The sequence below is a fragment of the Pongo abelii genome, chromosome 4 (genome assembly GCF_028885655.2).
Source record: "Pongo abelii isolate AG06213 chromosome 4, NHGRI_mPonAbe1-v2.0_pri, whole genome shotgun sequence".
NCBI lineage: Eukaryota > Metazoa > Chordata > Mammalia > Primates > Hominidae > Pongo > Pongo abelii.
In genome coordinates this window covers 34,511,080-34,526,653 of record NC_071989.2, presented here as the reverse complement: position 1 = coordinate 34,526,653, position 15,574 = coordinate 34,511,080, and the positions used below count along the sequence as shown (strand labels likewise).

The window sequence follows — 15,574 nt, the reverse complement described above, 5'->3', positions numbered from 1 at the left end:
CCTTTTTTCATCATGAATTCTAGGTGTCATTTTCCTCACTGATTACTTTGCTCTTGGAATCAGTGGGTTCCTGATCAAGTTTCTCTGGAAAATAAAAGGGAATCTTTACAAGATGAAGTGTTGGATGGATGAGTCCCAGCAGGTTCATGTTCTACTGGAGCTAGATCATTGGTGGCATTTCATAGACAGGCTTATCAGATTTGTAGATGATACAGAAGAGAAGTGATATTAATATGACAGGTGACAAAGTCAGCATGCAAAATGACCTCAGCTCAGATGTGTAGCTGGGTGGGTTATCGGAGCACCACACCAGGATTGGGGACAGCTGGCTTTTCTTCCCAGGTGCCAGCTTTTCTGAGCCTATTAACCTCCACTTACCTAAGTTGCAGCTGTGAAGACAATGAACAAAGGGATTTCTGCTACTGTCTTTACGTAAGCCCAGGTGGCTGTGCTACAACTCCAGGGAATCCCACAGGCTGCATTGTACTTGTGACTGTGTGTGGATATCTCCAAGCTCTGTATACATTGAATTAAGTGAAAAGTCTGGCCTGAAAAATGTATGCAGTTCTCCTAATTATAAAGGGCTCCTATAAAGAGCTCTTCTTCTGCAAGATTGTAAGAATAACTGACCTCCAAGTCAGGGCTCTGGGCTTTGGACAGGTCCAGGGGACAGCAGGGATATGGCCCGGGTGAAGGAAGTGGGAAGAGATGGGGAGAATCCCTGTTACCATTCTCAGGGGGACTCACTCTGTCACTGTCAGCCTGCTTCTTGTGAAGGGAAAGGGTGGATATATGTGAGGGCCCCTTCCCCTTCCCTTTACCTAGCCATAGCACAGCAGGAAACCTGCCTCAAGACCTCTTAAAAATTTAGCACAATTGGGAAAATGGGACCTCATATAAACATGCAAGAAGTTGATGAGCCCAATAATCACATAAACACATTCATTATTTTAAAATTTATGATACTTAAAGAGTAGTGCTTAAAGATTACATTTATTTAGCAAACTCTTTTCTTCCCCTTGGAGTGTGCAAACTAAGAAAAATTCCAGGAGGAAGATTTCAAGCACTTAGAATAGAATAAAAGAATGTTAGACTAAAAGGGTTTAGTAAATTATCCAGCTTAAGTCCTTCATGATTTCAAGGGCTGAGGGGACTATTTACTACTACCCTAATTTTTTTGTTTGTTTGTTTTTCTTCTTTTTTTAAGACAATGTCTCACTCTGCCACCTGAGCTGGAGTGCAGTGGCGTGATCATGGCTCACTGCAGCCTCAACCTTCTGGGCTCAAGCAAGTCCCAGCCCTCTGAGTACCCGGGACCACAAGCACATGCCACTGTGCCTGGCTTATTAATTAAAAATTTTTTTTTTTTTAGAGATGGGGTCTCCCTACATTGCCCAGGCTGGTCTCGATCTCCTGGGCTCAAGTGATCCTCCTGTCTCAGCCTCCCAAAGTGCTGGGATTACAGGCATGAGGCACTACATCCAGCCCTACCTTCATCTTTGTCAGAAAAAAATGTGTCAATCTAAACTTATTTTTCCTCAGGGAACTCCTACTAGATAACATTCCATTAGTCTTGTCTGCATAAATTTTATGGCATTTGAAACTTTAAAGTATATTATTTTTAGGTCCCTTCTAGTTAAAAGCCTTTCTAGTTACAAAAGAAATTATTAGTTGAATAGTTTTCCAAAGTTTTATTAATGTATAAATATATGGGATCCCTACCATTATAAATTCAAATCAACATTTTATTTATAAAATACCAGCCAGCTCTGCTCAAGGATTTTAGGGGTTCTCCATGCCCATAGGATAAAGTCAAATTCCTGAGCTTTTCACAGTTTGGCCTAGTTCATACTTTGCCCTCTTTCACTCCCATATCAATTAACCACCCTCAATGACCCACTATGCAGACTTTCTCCTCTCTGGGTATTTGCCGCTGCTTTTAGTTTCTTCTACCCGAACTACTCTTTCTACTTCCCCAACTGGACAACTTCTAATAATGTTTTTAGACCCAATTTAAATATTACTTCCTCAGTGAAATCATTCAAGTTTTCTTCCCCCTGCACCTCAACCCACTCTGGGCAGAATCAATCCTTTCCTTTCCTTCCAGAGCTGACTATATTACCCTCTATTTTGGATTCATCACATAACATCAGGAGCAGATTCAGAGTTTCTATCCACATGGAGGTTGGCAGGACAATCTGGCTGCTGAGGTGGAGAATGCTGATAGGGACTTGTTTCCAAGCTCCTTTTGTATACAGCAGGTACACATATACCAGTTAGAATAACAACACTGAGTACTAAGATATGGCCAATTGTTCATACCATAATATCATACACTACTAGTCATAACTGGTGCTTAAATCTATAATTTCCCCCCAGTCCTGAAGACAGGCATTGTGTGAGGATATGACTACCACTGGGTATCCGACCCATCAGAGGGCAATGCAAGCTTGGCCCTGAAGTTTATTGAATTATCTTTGTGAATAAAGTATTCTTTGCCAGACTTTCAGTCTTTGTACTGAAGTTACTTATGTTTCCAAATCCCTCTTTATCCTACTTTACCTTCTACTTTACCTTCTCCTCTGCTGGCATACACACTTGGATAACAGCATTTCCCTAATGGGTATTGATGGTATCTTTTAGGTATTGAGACACCTTAGATTACATTTTCTGTATAAATATAATTATTAAGCAAGCAGAAACTGTTCTAGCTTTATTCTCATTTTTGTATTCTCAACCTTCACAACAGTCCTCCTGTCATAGTATAAGTTTAATAGAGGAAGTAATGTTGCCCACTTGTCATTTCCAGAGCTTTGTCTTCCATCAATGTGAGACAGTGTTTAGTTTCATAATTGATTCAAATGTACTGCAAATAAGGTTGCTTGTCTACAAGGTGTAAGTCCAATAATTATATGAATAGATATGGAAAATGTCATTCTTGAATAGCCATATTTCAAGTATCTGTTATTTATCCCCTGATTCTTGTGTTCCAGGAGAATGGGGTAGGGAAGAGATGAGGAATGTGTGGAATAAAAACAACTGATTAAGAAAGGAAGATAAAAACAATTTAGAGATTTTCCTTGCCGTTGTGGAAAACCCTGTAAAATGTTTTAAAGCAGAATTTTTCATTTTTAAAAATTAGCTCTGCCACTATACTGATATAAGCAAGCCAAGTTGACCTGCTAGAAGAGGAACCCAGTTAAGAGTCAACTGTCTCCAGCTCAGCCTGTCTTGTTGCTTAATTGGATGTTTTCTACATGCTAGGCATTAGGCTGGGTGATTTCATAGACACTTCATCTCACTTGATCCTGGCAACAACTCCAAAAGATGGTTTTATTATTCCCAGTTTTCAGATGAGGAAGCTGGGGTTTTGAGAAGTCAAGGAACTTGTTTACCAAGAGTTAGGGAGCCAGCGATGAGGAGATGCTGGGTGCTGTGGGAGCCCCTTACCAGTCTGGGAAGGATTGGCAAGTCAGGGAAAGTGTCTTCAGATAATTGCACATCCTTTACCTCATTCTCAGGTGTGCAGACTCCATTCAGATGGGGGCTAAGAAATCATGAATGACTTAGATCATTCTGTAAATTCTGGTTGTTTCAATTTTCCCCAACCTGATTTGGGTTGTAGGGCCAAGATAGGCCTGTGTTATTGTTTTGGTCCTATGGGGCCACAGCCCATCTGATTCAGAATAACCCACACTTTTCTTGAAGCCCCAGGTTCCCATAGTTAGGTCAGATTTTCCACCACCTTTCTCTCTTCTTTTTGCTATCCAGCTGTCTGCTAAACAGTGCCAGACTCTTCTTTGTAGAAAAAAAATCAGCCTATCAAGGCAATTTCAAGCTGTCCTTTATGCAAAGGTCTTTAAAATGGTTCCTAAAGCCAGCTGTTTTCAACTCACAGATAAGGGGATTCTTTTGTTCCTGGCTCAGTATCAAAGGATGTCTGAAAAAGTGAATCTTCAGAAGAAAGGATTGTCTGAAATTATTAAATGTTATGAGGCACTGCCAGCTGTAATTTCTCCCTCTCTTTTTCCCACAGACTTTCAGAAAGTTTTGGTATCCTACATTGGATTAAAGGGTCTTTACTTCACGGGATATTTGCTGTTTGGCCTGGGGACGGGATTTATTGGGCTCTTCCCGAATGTCTACTCCACGCTGGTCCTGTGCAGCCTGTTTGGTGTAATGTCCAGCACCCTGTACACCGTGCCCTTTAACCTCATTACTGAGTACCACCGCGAGGAAGAAAAGGAGGTGTGCTGTCATTGAAACTCTGCCTTGGGTAACATCCAGACTCATCTGAAGGCTGGGGAGGATTTGGTAGCAATGTGTAGAGCAGAGCTGGAAAATAAGGGTTCTTGAAACAGCAGCAGTCAAATGCCCAACCAACTGCAACCATGATCTGGTACAGGCATGCTCACCAGCCCAGCCGAGCCCAGCTCTCCTGTCCTCCTTATTCTCAACTCCTGCTCACTTAAGGAGCTGTAGGGCAAGAAGAGTTACTCCCATTTTTCTGATTAGAAAAAGAAGGCTTGGTGAGGCTGAGAAACCAGCCCACAATTACACAAAGACAAAAAAAGGGGGACCCAGGTCTTCTATAACCACCTCATAGGTCTCCCTGGTGCCACCTGCAACATTTCTAGATACCCGCAATAGGGGTCTCCCTACCCCCAACTTGCAGAGGTACATGGTGGAATTTCTTGGCATTATTTGTTGAGGGTAGGAAACTCCTAGGCAATGGAGTCCAGATTTTAGTAAGTCAGACCCCATGTGTGAGAAGGAAAGCTGGAATCATGGGTGGTAATCTCCACTTTGCTGCCCTGAGCGGGACCTGCGCCATTTAAACCTTGGAACTCAACTAGTGAACAAGCACCTATGCAGTGCTTATAACAGAGTTGGTATTTCCACTCTAAAATTACCACCTCTTCTTATCAAAATTTGCAACTTTCTTCCCATAAAAATAAGCTTACAGTTCCTTAACTGGAGCAATGATATAAAAGCTACAGAGATAACTCCAAGTTTAATCCAGCTCAGCATGAAACTGCAAAAACACTGAACATATAACCATGAGACTATAATTCTGGCCATGTTTTTCATCATTTGATCTGGCAGCAGGGCAGAGGCGCACCAGGAGTAAAAGCCTTTCAAAAAAGAGTTGTGGCTTTCCTCATCCCCTGGCAAACATTGTCACCAAGGTTTTAGTGCATGACAGGGATGTTGCTGCTAATGGGATAGTCATCATAAAAACCTGTCCCTACAAGGAGAGTGTTACGTGGTGTTGGGGGAAGAAAACCTACACTTCAGGCTCAGAGAAACCTGGATTCAAATCCTGCCTCTCTCACTTGGAAGCTGTGTTACACTGGGGATGTTATTTATTCATTTATTAGGTAGCACTTAGAATGAGTTCATTTTTTGGTGAGATAATATATTCACAATGATACACAAAAGTGCACACTGTGTGCTCCCTTTACCATTTACCATCTCCCTCCAGCCCTAATGTGTTACCACTCTTACTAGTTTTTTGTTTATCTTTCCGGCATTTTTAAATAAAAACCAAGCAAATGTAAATCTGTTTTCTTATTTTCCTTTCTTATTCAAAGGATAATATGCGTTTTTCAGCATAATGCTTTTCTTTTGCCTAATAGTGTAGGAAATCATCATTTAAGCTGGCAGGCCCTCAGTTTCCTCATGAGGCAAATGGAAAGAATGTTATTTACCTTATAAAAAAGCAAACAAGATAGTGGATGTGCTTAGCATAGTGCCCCCTACCACCTGACAAAGACTCAAAATGTGGTAGCTAGTATTATAATTGTAACCACGGGGGTAATGATAATAACATGTGCATCTAGGGAGGTGGTGAGGTTGAAATACAGTAACAGGTAAAAAAAAACCCAGGCCCAGCACATAAGAGATACCCAACAAATGACAAAGTTATCAACCAGTTCGGAACAAATATCAAATATTAACCAAACATTATTGTATTAATCAAGTAGCAACCATATTTTGAAAGATTGAAATGCTTTTTAAAGTTGCTTCTCTTAAGGACATCAGCAATTCAACATCCTTCTTAAAATCTTTGAATTTTTAACACTAAGAAAGGAAAAGAATGGGATATTTATTAAGTATCCACTACATTGTATTGATTATGGCCCGCCACTTGTTTTTGTACAGTCTGCAAGCTAAGAATTCCTTTTAATTGTTTAAATGATTGAAAAAAACGTTCAAAAGAAGGTTATATCTTGTGACAGGTGAAAATTACATGAAATCAAATGCTAATACCCATCAATATTCAGTTCAGTTCCACATCACCAATTCATGAAAATTACATGAAATCAAATGCTAATAATGTCCATCAATATATATTGGAAAGCCAACTCAGCTCCACATTGCCCCTGCTTTTGCACTGTGACAGCAGAGTTGAGTAGTTATCACCAGGGCTGTATAATCCACAAAGCCAAAGGTATTTACTATCTGGCTGGTCACAGAAAAATTTTGCCAACCTGTACCCTAAATGACAGTTCCTTGTAGGTCAAATGGTGGTTCTGTGCTTCCTTTACAGAGGCAGCAGGCCCCAGGAGGGGACCCAGACAACAGCGTGAGAGGGAAGGGCATGGACTGCGCCACCCTCACATGCATGGTGCAGCTGGCTCAGATCCTGGTCGGAGGTGGCCTGGGCTTTCTGGTCAACACAGCCGGGACCGTTGTCGTCGTGGTGATCACAGCGTCTGCGGTGGCACTGATAGGCTGTTGCTTTGTGGCTCTCTTTGTTAGATATGTGGATTAGGTCAATAAAGAGACAATCACCCTAACCTCAGACACAGTGAAGCACATGGCAGGAAGTTAACATTTTCTGAAGCTCTGAATCTTAGGGTCTGCCCATTGGACGCCCAGTATTGTGATTTCAGCCATGGAATCTGCCCACCTCTCTCTCTCTCTCTCTCTTTTTTTTTTTTTTTTTTTTTTTTTGAGGTGGAGTCTTGCTCTATCGCCCAGGCTGGAGTGCAGTGGCAAGATCCCGGTTCACTGCAAGCTTTGCCTCCTGGGTTCACACCATTCTCCTGCCTCAGCCTCTTGAGTAGCTGGGACTACAGGTGCCCATCACCATGCCCGGCTAATTTTCTGTATTTTTAGTAGAGACGGGGTTTCACCATGTTAGCCAGGATGGTCTCGATCTCCTGATCTCATGATCCGCCCCCCTTGGCCTCCCAAAGTCCTGGGATTACAGGCGCAAGTCACTGCGCCCGGCCCCACCTCTCACTTTAAACCCATCCTCTGCACAACAGTCCCCATATTTTAGGCAATGTTTGCCTGGACTATGCCTCCATGCATCTGTGGCAAGGGGTAAGTGTGGGTGGTAGCATCTCGGTGCAAGGGTGGAAGAGGCAGGAGCTGCTTTTCACAGGGCATTACAAATCTTGCTGACACCTCAGAAGCAGACTAATTCCATATACAATGCTTGGATGTGTTCTGTGAAGTGATTTGATTTTTTTTTTAGCCAGGGGTCCATATATATTGGGGAATCATATATTTCATCAAATTCACAAATATTCAAAATATTGCTAATGATTTATTCTCTGATATTAATTTATTCATAATTTGCTCATAATTAATTTCTATTACTTTATGATACCCCTGACAAGTCTACTCAAACATCTCATGCTGGAGAATTCACCACTTTAAAATAGTTCATTTCACTGACACAGTAAAAATATTTCTCTCTAGTCTGCACCCTTGTTTTGTCCTCTGGATTTGATGTGAAAGTCTTTCAAAAAACAGCCCCCTATTTCTCCTATGATCTTCTCTTCTCCAAGCTAAGCAGTTTTTCTCTAACCGTACCCCTTCAACTGCCCCATGATGAGGTTTTCAGCAGCCTTGAGGGAAAGCATGGTTTAATAAAAATCATGTTTTGGAATCAGCTGGTTTTGAATCCCGGCTTTGCCACTCAGCAGTAAACTATGTAATCGCCCCAAGGCCCACTTGCCCATCTATACATTTGGGATAAGAATTGCTATCTCAGAGAGTTGTGGTGTTTAATAGTATGTAACATTGGTTCAGGCATAGTGGCTCATACCTGTAATCCCAGCACTTTAGGAGACCGAGGCAGGGGGATCCCTTGAGGCCAGGAGTTCGAGACGAGCCTGGGAAACATAGGGAGACCCTCTCTCTACAAAAAATATTTTAAAAATTACCTGGGCATAGTCCTGTAGTCCCAACTATTGGGGAAGCTGAAGTGGGAGAATTGCTTGAGCCTGGGTGATCGAGGCTGTAGTGAGCTGTGATTTTGTCACTGTACTCCACCCTGGGAGACAAAGCGAGTCCTGGTCTCAAAACAAACAAACCAACCAACCAACCACAAAACATAAACCATGACATTTTTGTAGTCTTTACCACTATTCTAAATGTTTTAACATTAACACAGCAATTGTGGGAGTGGGTGCTGTTACCACTCTCCATTTTTTAGGTAAAGAAATGGAGGCAGAAAGATATAACTTATATGAAACCACACAATTCTTAAGTGACAGAGCTGGGCTTTGAACCTAGCCACTTTGGTTCTGTTGCTTTCTGTATGGACAGCACTTAGCCTGGTGTCTGGCACATGAATGGAGGCACGTGATCCACAGCCCATCCCTCTTCACTGCTTCCCCTACTCCTCTTTCTACCTAAGCAGTGTAGAGTCCTTGTGTGCATGCTGGCATCAGCACATCCACAGCCTCCCACTTGCCTCCACCCTCTACCGCTCTTGCAAATGACCACCCTTAGCCACTTAAGGGTGAACAGACTCAGTGGCATGGAATTCCCTCCGGAGGATAGACTCAAGAAAGAACCCATGGATTCCTTGTAAATAGACTCAGGGCCATTTGGACAAGAAATTCCAAGGTCTTAGGTACCCAAGCATAATCTAGCAGGTAGGAGGACTAGGGGGGCACAGGCTCCAGAAGGTCCTGTGCAATCCTTGCCATATGGGGAGAGGTAGGGGCAGGGGCAGAGCAGGGTCTCCTCTAATGATGACACCCAGACCAGGGGCCCTGGCTGCCCAGGTCTAAGAACTGTATCTACTGAAGTTGGCCAGCCTAGGAGCAAAGAGTCGTCTGTTGTCATTCTGTGCTGCAGCTTCCTTCTCCTTCCCAGCCTCCCCAAGTGTCTTATAAGGCAGCGGCATCCCTGATATCTCACGTGGCGCTCTCTCCCTCCTGCTGCTGCTTGGGCTTCCACTTTGTTGCTTCAATTCCACCATTGCCTCCTTGGTGTTTAAAGAATCCACTCTCTGCAGCTACCTGGTTCCTATACTTGTGACTGAGGCGGTGCTAGGGGTGTGGAGAAAGGCATCTGAAATGCCCCTGTGAATCTGGCCACTTCTGGTGTATATGTTGGGGGGAACAATAGAGGGCAGGGGTTTATGCTAAAGTGGCCCCTTCTTCCTGCCCCCTGCTCAACCTCGTCACCTGCAGGGCATGCACCTTCCTTATCCAGGCTCCTGCAGTGTGTCCCATTCTCTCCAGATCTCTGGTGCTTTCCAGACCCAGCCAGGCTGTCTTCTCTGGCTTGAGCATGCTCTATTACTTATCACCCTCCAAGCCTTGCTCCCTTCTCATTTTCTGCTTCCCAATCAGGTCCCCCTGTATTCTATTAGTACATTCACTCCCAAATGAAATAATTTCATTCTTTTTACAGAATATATACAAAACTACCCCTTCTTCTCTCCTCCACCCTCCCATGCCCCTGCCATTATCCATCCTGGAGAAATAAGTTAATGACTCATTTAGAGAGGTCATTAGGGAAAACACCTGCTCCCAACCCCATTGTGTGGGATGAGGATGGGTAAGTGTTCAGAGGACTTCATGGCACATAGCTCTTGGTATTAGGAAAGAAAGAGCAACAAGCCACCTCTCTTATTTCCCTTACTTGTACTTGGCCTCTGCAAAGTTTAGAAATGGAATCCTCTCCAGGGTTCAGTGTTTATTTCCTGTCCGTTTCTCCAAAAACAGTTCTGATGTGTGAAGATTTGGAAATGAATAGATGGGCCAGCTGGAAAGGTGACCCATAGCTGAGGGCCATCTTATTGAACCCCCAAGAAGTCAAATGTAATCATCCCTAACCAACCACAGGGCACTTATGCGTGCATGCACAGACACACACACACACACACAAATATGCAAATACTCATTGAACTCAACTCCCTTGAGGTTTGAATGAATAAATATAATCCAATTTTCAAAGTCTTTAACCACATTTGGGAATCTAAGTATTTGTTGTCAGTATACCAACGACATAGTCTTTCTGGCAAAAGAAATTTCCTTTCCCCAGACAAATAAAACTAGTACAAGGACGCATACTCTCAACAGAAATCCTGGGAAATCCTGCAAGAGAAAGAGAATCCCTACTACTTTGTTTCCTGCTTCCTCAACCAAGCATCTGACATTCCAACATCAAAGCTTTTAGTCACCACATTTTATTAGCATCGAATATCCTCTCTATCTCTGAAACCACCCCTGCCATTCTGCCTAAACTGTGCCAATATATTTAGACCTATCTCAAATATTATTTTGACCAGAAAGTTTGATCTCCCAGCAGCATCAACCTTTCCTTCCTTTGTCTTTCTTTCTTTCAGCCTTACTTTGACATTCAGCTCATCATTCCCTGTCTTATCTTGCTTGTGCTCACCGCTGTCTGTCCTTTCACATGTGGAGGTCAGAAACATGTCTGGTTCATATACATCACCTCAGCACCCTGCACAGGGGATGGCACACAACAGCCACTCGAAAAGTAATTGTTGATTACAATTGATCTGACCATTTCCTTTGGTGACCCTTTTGTCTTCGTGGTAGACCAGAGTCATGATCTTTGATCCCTCCTGCCATGTTCTCAGAAGCCCTGTGCTTGGGATTTGGACAAAGTGACCTTTTTATAGAGGTTATTTTTTTTCCACTCCTCCAGCTCCTTCTTTTCTGTTTTTCTGGTGTCCATAGTGGCAGATGCACATACTTCAATACCCTTTCCTAAAAATTCTGAGCTACCCACACATTATTTCATTGTTAAATTGAAATGGTAATTTGCTTTGATAAGAATCTCCCAGTAAGAGTCTATTATCCGTGTTATAGATGTATCTCCTACCATGCAAATGTTAGTTTTTTCCTGTATTTACTTTTTCATGTATTCTGTATTTTGGGGACTTTTGTGGAGCTTACATTTCAGTCTTTGTTAGCCCAATTGCTATTCAATATCTATATCAATAATTGTTCTTCCCAAAGGGTGAAGAAAAAAATGGACAACTTCAAAACAAACACACCACTGAGTTTCCTAAAAGAGCTGACTTCACAAGACTGCTCAGAATCGAGACTGGCAGCTTCTGCCTTTGTGGGAAGGCATGAGTGTTTAGTCATTTCACTGTGTTTTGCAATCACAGAAAGCAGATCAGGGAAGGTGGGAGTTGTAGATCTCACATTTTGAGCCCTGAATCTCAGATACTGCAGAAAACTTTCAACGACATCACTAAACAATTCTACTGTTCAAGAGGCTCTTTAAACAGACCTGTTTTTACCGATGGCTATTTATTATATTAAACCAACCACGCCGGTGGGTGCCTGCATCATTGGTTTTTTGGCCCCAAACCAGGTTGCCGAAGAGAGTAGCAGTACCTCTATGAAAGCTAGCAGATGGGTAGGTAGACTAATGTTTGATCCCAGTTCTCAGAAGAGTCTCAAGAAAGGACTTTGTGAGGGTTTAACATCTTAAGCTCCTGTGATCAAAACAGAGTCAACATGAGAAATGTGAGGCAATCCTCAGAGACAGCTCCGTAAACTGTCTGGAGGCTGGGAAAGAATTTGTCATGCATGCTTAATATGTAAAGCACTCTTTAGAATAAATGGAAAATGGAGATGGTAATGTCCGAAGGGAATTCCTATTTCCTACCTTCTCTTGTCAATAATATAAGCAATAAAGAAGCCCACACCTGAAATTCTGATGATACCCTCAGAACAGTTTCCCCAGTACTCTGCTCGCTTTAGAACATAGTACCTGAACCTTCTATTTTCTTTCCTACCCCACACCTCTGTTTGAGAGATCCGACCCAGCTTCTAGGAATTTGGTTTCCAAGATTCCGCTTCCCCCGCCCCCCGCCCCAATTCCCTTTGCACATTTCTGTGGCATCTCTTGCTCTTCTATCTAAGCCTACCAGAAAAAAAAAAATAATAAAATAACTACTGAACCATCCCTCTGCTCGCTGGTCCGGGGCTTCAATCAAAGGAACAGCTTGATTCCCAAAGCGTGGGAAGGGAGGAACTGAAGAAGTGCCCCCACTCCTGCCAGTAGAGCTAGTCAAGATGCCTCTGGGCCCAGCTCACCGGCAGCACGCAGACCAGAGTGCCCACAGGCACCCAGACTGCTTCCAGAGGAAGTGGAGCGCCCGGGCTTCCTGCGCGCAACGCGCCAGCGCTCCACTTCCAACTCTGCTACCACGTGAGCATATGAGCCCCCTTTTACCTTTTGGGGCAGCAGCCTGAAGAAATTTCCCTGTCCAGCCCTTCTAATCACACTGTGTCTGCTCCCTCCCGCAGTGACGACACTCCCCAGAGAATCGCTCTCCCAAGCTGGTGACAGGTGTTATCCCCCTGCTAACGTCTGAGCTCCGGGGCTGTGCAGCTAGGTCGGGCTCAGGGTGTTCCCGCTGGCCCAGTCCGGAATGATAATTGTCATAATGACTCCATTGGAGGTGGCTTTCCTTTGCCGTTTCTCCTGGGGGCGGACCAGGATGGTCAGTTCTTTTTCTTAACTCCAAAAGCGTTTCTTGCCTCCCAGCTCTAGATTCCTGGGGCAGCCCCGCAGCAAGTAGGACCTTGGCGCTGCTGCAGTCTCGTTTGCCAAGACGCAAAGGAGAGTTTGTGCCGACGGCTGCCCTCTCCGCAGAAGTCGCTGGAATAAACGGGCACAATTGTCTGCGCATCATTTGGCTAAGCCCCGCTCCCCGTGACAATTTCTCTACATTTTTGCTGCTTCTCTTCGCTTCTGGGCGCCCCCACACTGCCCAGCGTGGGAAGAGTAAGGAGAGGCTGTGGGGTGCAGAGCGGAGATTGGCTGTCTGGCCCGTGGGGCTCGTCTCTGCCCCTTTGCCAGTTTCCTCTCTCCACCTGATTTCGAAGCATCTCCTCTCCAGAGAAGGTCCTCTGGCATATCCACAGGCTCCTCCTCCATGCTCTGCCCACCCTCCTCCCACCTACTTCTTAAACGGGGCCTCCCAGCCCTCCTTAATCCGTTCACCTCTTTACCGCCCGGGGAAGGCCACCTTGCCCCGACGGCGCGCCCTGGGCCTGAGGCCCGCGTCAGTAGGCAGAGCTGCTGGGCAGCAGGTCGCAGCGCCCCCCGCTGTAGACCACGACGCCAGGTGGGTAGTAGAGCAGGTCCGGCTCCGCGGCCGCGTGGAGCGGCGCCAGGGCCTGCAGCCCCTGATCCTCGTGCTCCGGCTTGGTGGTGGCGGTGAAGGGGCGCATGCTGGTGAGCGAAGGAGACGCGATGCGCCACAGCAGGCTCTTGAGCGCCTTGCGGAACTCGCGGCGCACTAGGCAGTAGAGGATGGGGTTGAGGCAGCTGTTGGAGTGCGCCAGGCACACGCTCACAGGGAACGCGTATACCTGGCACAGGAAATACTCCTGGCTGAAGGGCACCGCGTTGAACTTGATGAGGATGCTCCAGGTGGTGAGCGCCTGGTTGGGCAGCCAACACAGGAAGAAGGACAGGACAACGATGGTCACTGATTTGGTGACCTTCGACAGTCTCCGGGCGCTGGCTCCGGCCGGGCCTCCTCCGGCTACCGCGGCCCCTCCTTTGGTCCCTGCCACGCGGCGGTCGGCGATGAAGCGCACCAGCAGCAGGTAGCACAAGATAATGATGCCCAGCGGCAGCAGGAAGCCCAGCAGCACCTTCTGCGAGTGGTAGAGGCCCAGCCAGAACTGCCTGTCGCGGCCCAGCAACTTGTCCGGGAAGCGCACCAGGCACAGCTCCTCGCCCATCACCTTGACCGTGGTGGAGAAAGTGGCACTGGGCAGCGAGGCCAGCGCGGCCAAAGCCCAGATCCACACACACAGCGCCTTGGCCGAGAAGCAGCAGCTGTCCCCCAGGCTCCGGCCGCAGCAGTAGCCCCGGCCGTGTCCTCGGGTCCGGTGGCTCTTCAGAGCCGAGGCCACGGAATGGTAGCGCGTCACACTCATGGCAGTGAGGAAGAAGACGCTGGCGTACATGTTCATGGACGTCACCACGGACACGATCTTACACATGGCCTTGCCGAAGGGCCATTTGAAGTCAAGAGCATTCTCCACCGCCCAGAAGGGCAGGGTGAGCACAAACTGAAAGTCCGTCAGCGCCAGGTTGGTGACGAAGATGTTGATAGAGGACTTGCGCCAGCCCTGCATGCTCTTCATCAGGTAGAGAACCAGCAGGTTGCCCGCCAACCCCAGGGCGCACACCACCCAGTACACCACGCTGATAAGAATCCGCACCCGGGCCTCGGTGTCCGCGCTCTCTGCCCCGCCGCTGCCCGGGGGATGTCCTGGCGGCGCGCCGTCCGGCAACTCCAGCCCCAGCTCCCACCACAAGTCCGGAAGCTGCAGCGACGCGTTACCACTCGTGTTGGCCGCCTCCAGAAGGTCCGGGACCAGACTGAAGAGTTCTGCTAGCTGGTCCCCGTCTGCTGCCTTATTCATGGTGGCTATCGTGGCTGCATCGGCCATCTGCATGCACAGGTACCTCTAGGTCATGTTCTGGGGGACAAGACCTAAGATAACACGGTTTACCCCGGTTTTGTTCCCAGGCTAGCCTGCGGGACGTGCGTGGGAGCTTTCAAAGCAGCTGCTGAAGAGAGAGCCCAGGAACTGGGTACTAAGTGCGTCCTGGCGCGCAGCGAACCGCCCTGGACGCAGGAGTTGAGCTCAGAGGCTGCTTTGGAGCAGAGTTGAGGAGCGCAGCCCGTAAGGCAAGCACTCGGCTTCCAAGGGTTCTCAGGCCAAGCTCAGAGTCCCTAGGTCCTTATGTACAACGCAGACTTCCCCTCTCCGTGTCCCGCGGTCACTGGGGCACTGGCGCGTAACTCCCCCAGCCGCTCAATTGTGCGATTTGGGGCTGCTCGGTCTCTTTCAAATACCTTTATCCGTTTCCTCTGGGACTGCTTGGATGAGGTTTCCGTCCTTGGAGAGAAAGATCGTAGAGTTCCATCCACCACGCTCTGCTTCCTGGAGGTTAGTGGGTGTCTGCGTCTCTCCGCGGTTGTCAACTCCTTGTGGGTTGCCAGCGGCTCTCACCAGTTACAGTGGCACTTGCACGGCCAAGGCGGCGGCCCCAAGGAGCATGCGTAATCCCGGGGCGCCGCCAGCGGCGCTTTCCGAGGTGCTGAACCCAGCTTCGCCCGCGCCGCGAGGGAGAGCTGAGCTGCAGGCAAAGCCCACCCGCCAGCTCCCGTTTTCCTCCCCAGAGTTTCAGCAGGAACGGTCTTAAGCCTTTATTTTACACCTGCAGGAGAAAGTCGGCTTTGACGTGAGTTTCTTCTTCCTTTCTTATTCCCAAACATTATGATTAGAAGGTTTTTTTTTTTCTT

The 15,574-nt window shown here is 46.6% G+C and overlaps 2 protein-coding genes across 3 annotated transcripts in view; one reads left to right on the top strand and one right to left on the bottom strand.

Moving 5' to 3' along the window:
• The window catches only part of SLC45A2 (solute carrier family 45 member 2), a 41,106-nt gene extending 31,285 nt beyond the window's left edge, over positions 1 to 9,821 (top strand). For both annotated transcript variants that reach the window (XM_024247183.3, XM_054555457.2), the window contains 2 exons: positions 4,037 to 4,248; positions 6,554 to 9,821. In XM_024247183.3, coding sequence (XP_024102951.1) covers positions 4,037 to 4,248; positions 6,554 to 6,778 — 437 coding nt within the window. In that variant the 3' untranslated portion in view covers positions 6,779 to 9,821. The remainder of the gene's footprint in view (positions 1 to 4,036; positions 4,249 to 6,553) is intronic.
• A 3,440-nt stretch (positions 9,822 to 13,261) lies between these two features.
• RXFP3 (relaxin family peptide receptor 3) lies at positions 13,262 to 15,304 on the bottom strand. The gene has a single exon (XM_002815471.5). It carries the CDS (start codon positions 14,718 to 14,720, stop codon positions 13,311 to 13,313), a length of 1,410 nt encoding a protein of 469 aa, XP_002815517.2. The 5' UTR covers positions 14,721 to 15,304; the 3' UTR covers positions 13,262 to 13,310.
• Positions 15,305 to 15,574: the final 270 nt, after the last annotated feature.

What these genes read in the sequence shown, in the direction of transcription:
- RXFP3 (XM_002815471.5), bottom strand. Translation starts at nt 14,720, where the DNA reads ATGCAGATGGCCGATGCAGCCACGATAGCCACCATGAATAAGGCAGCA.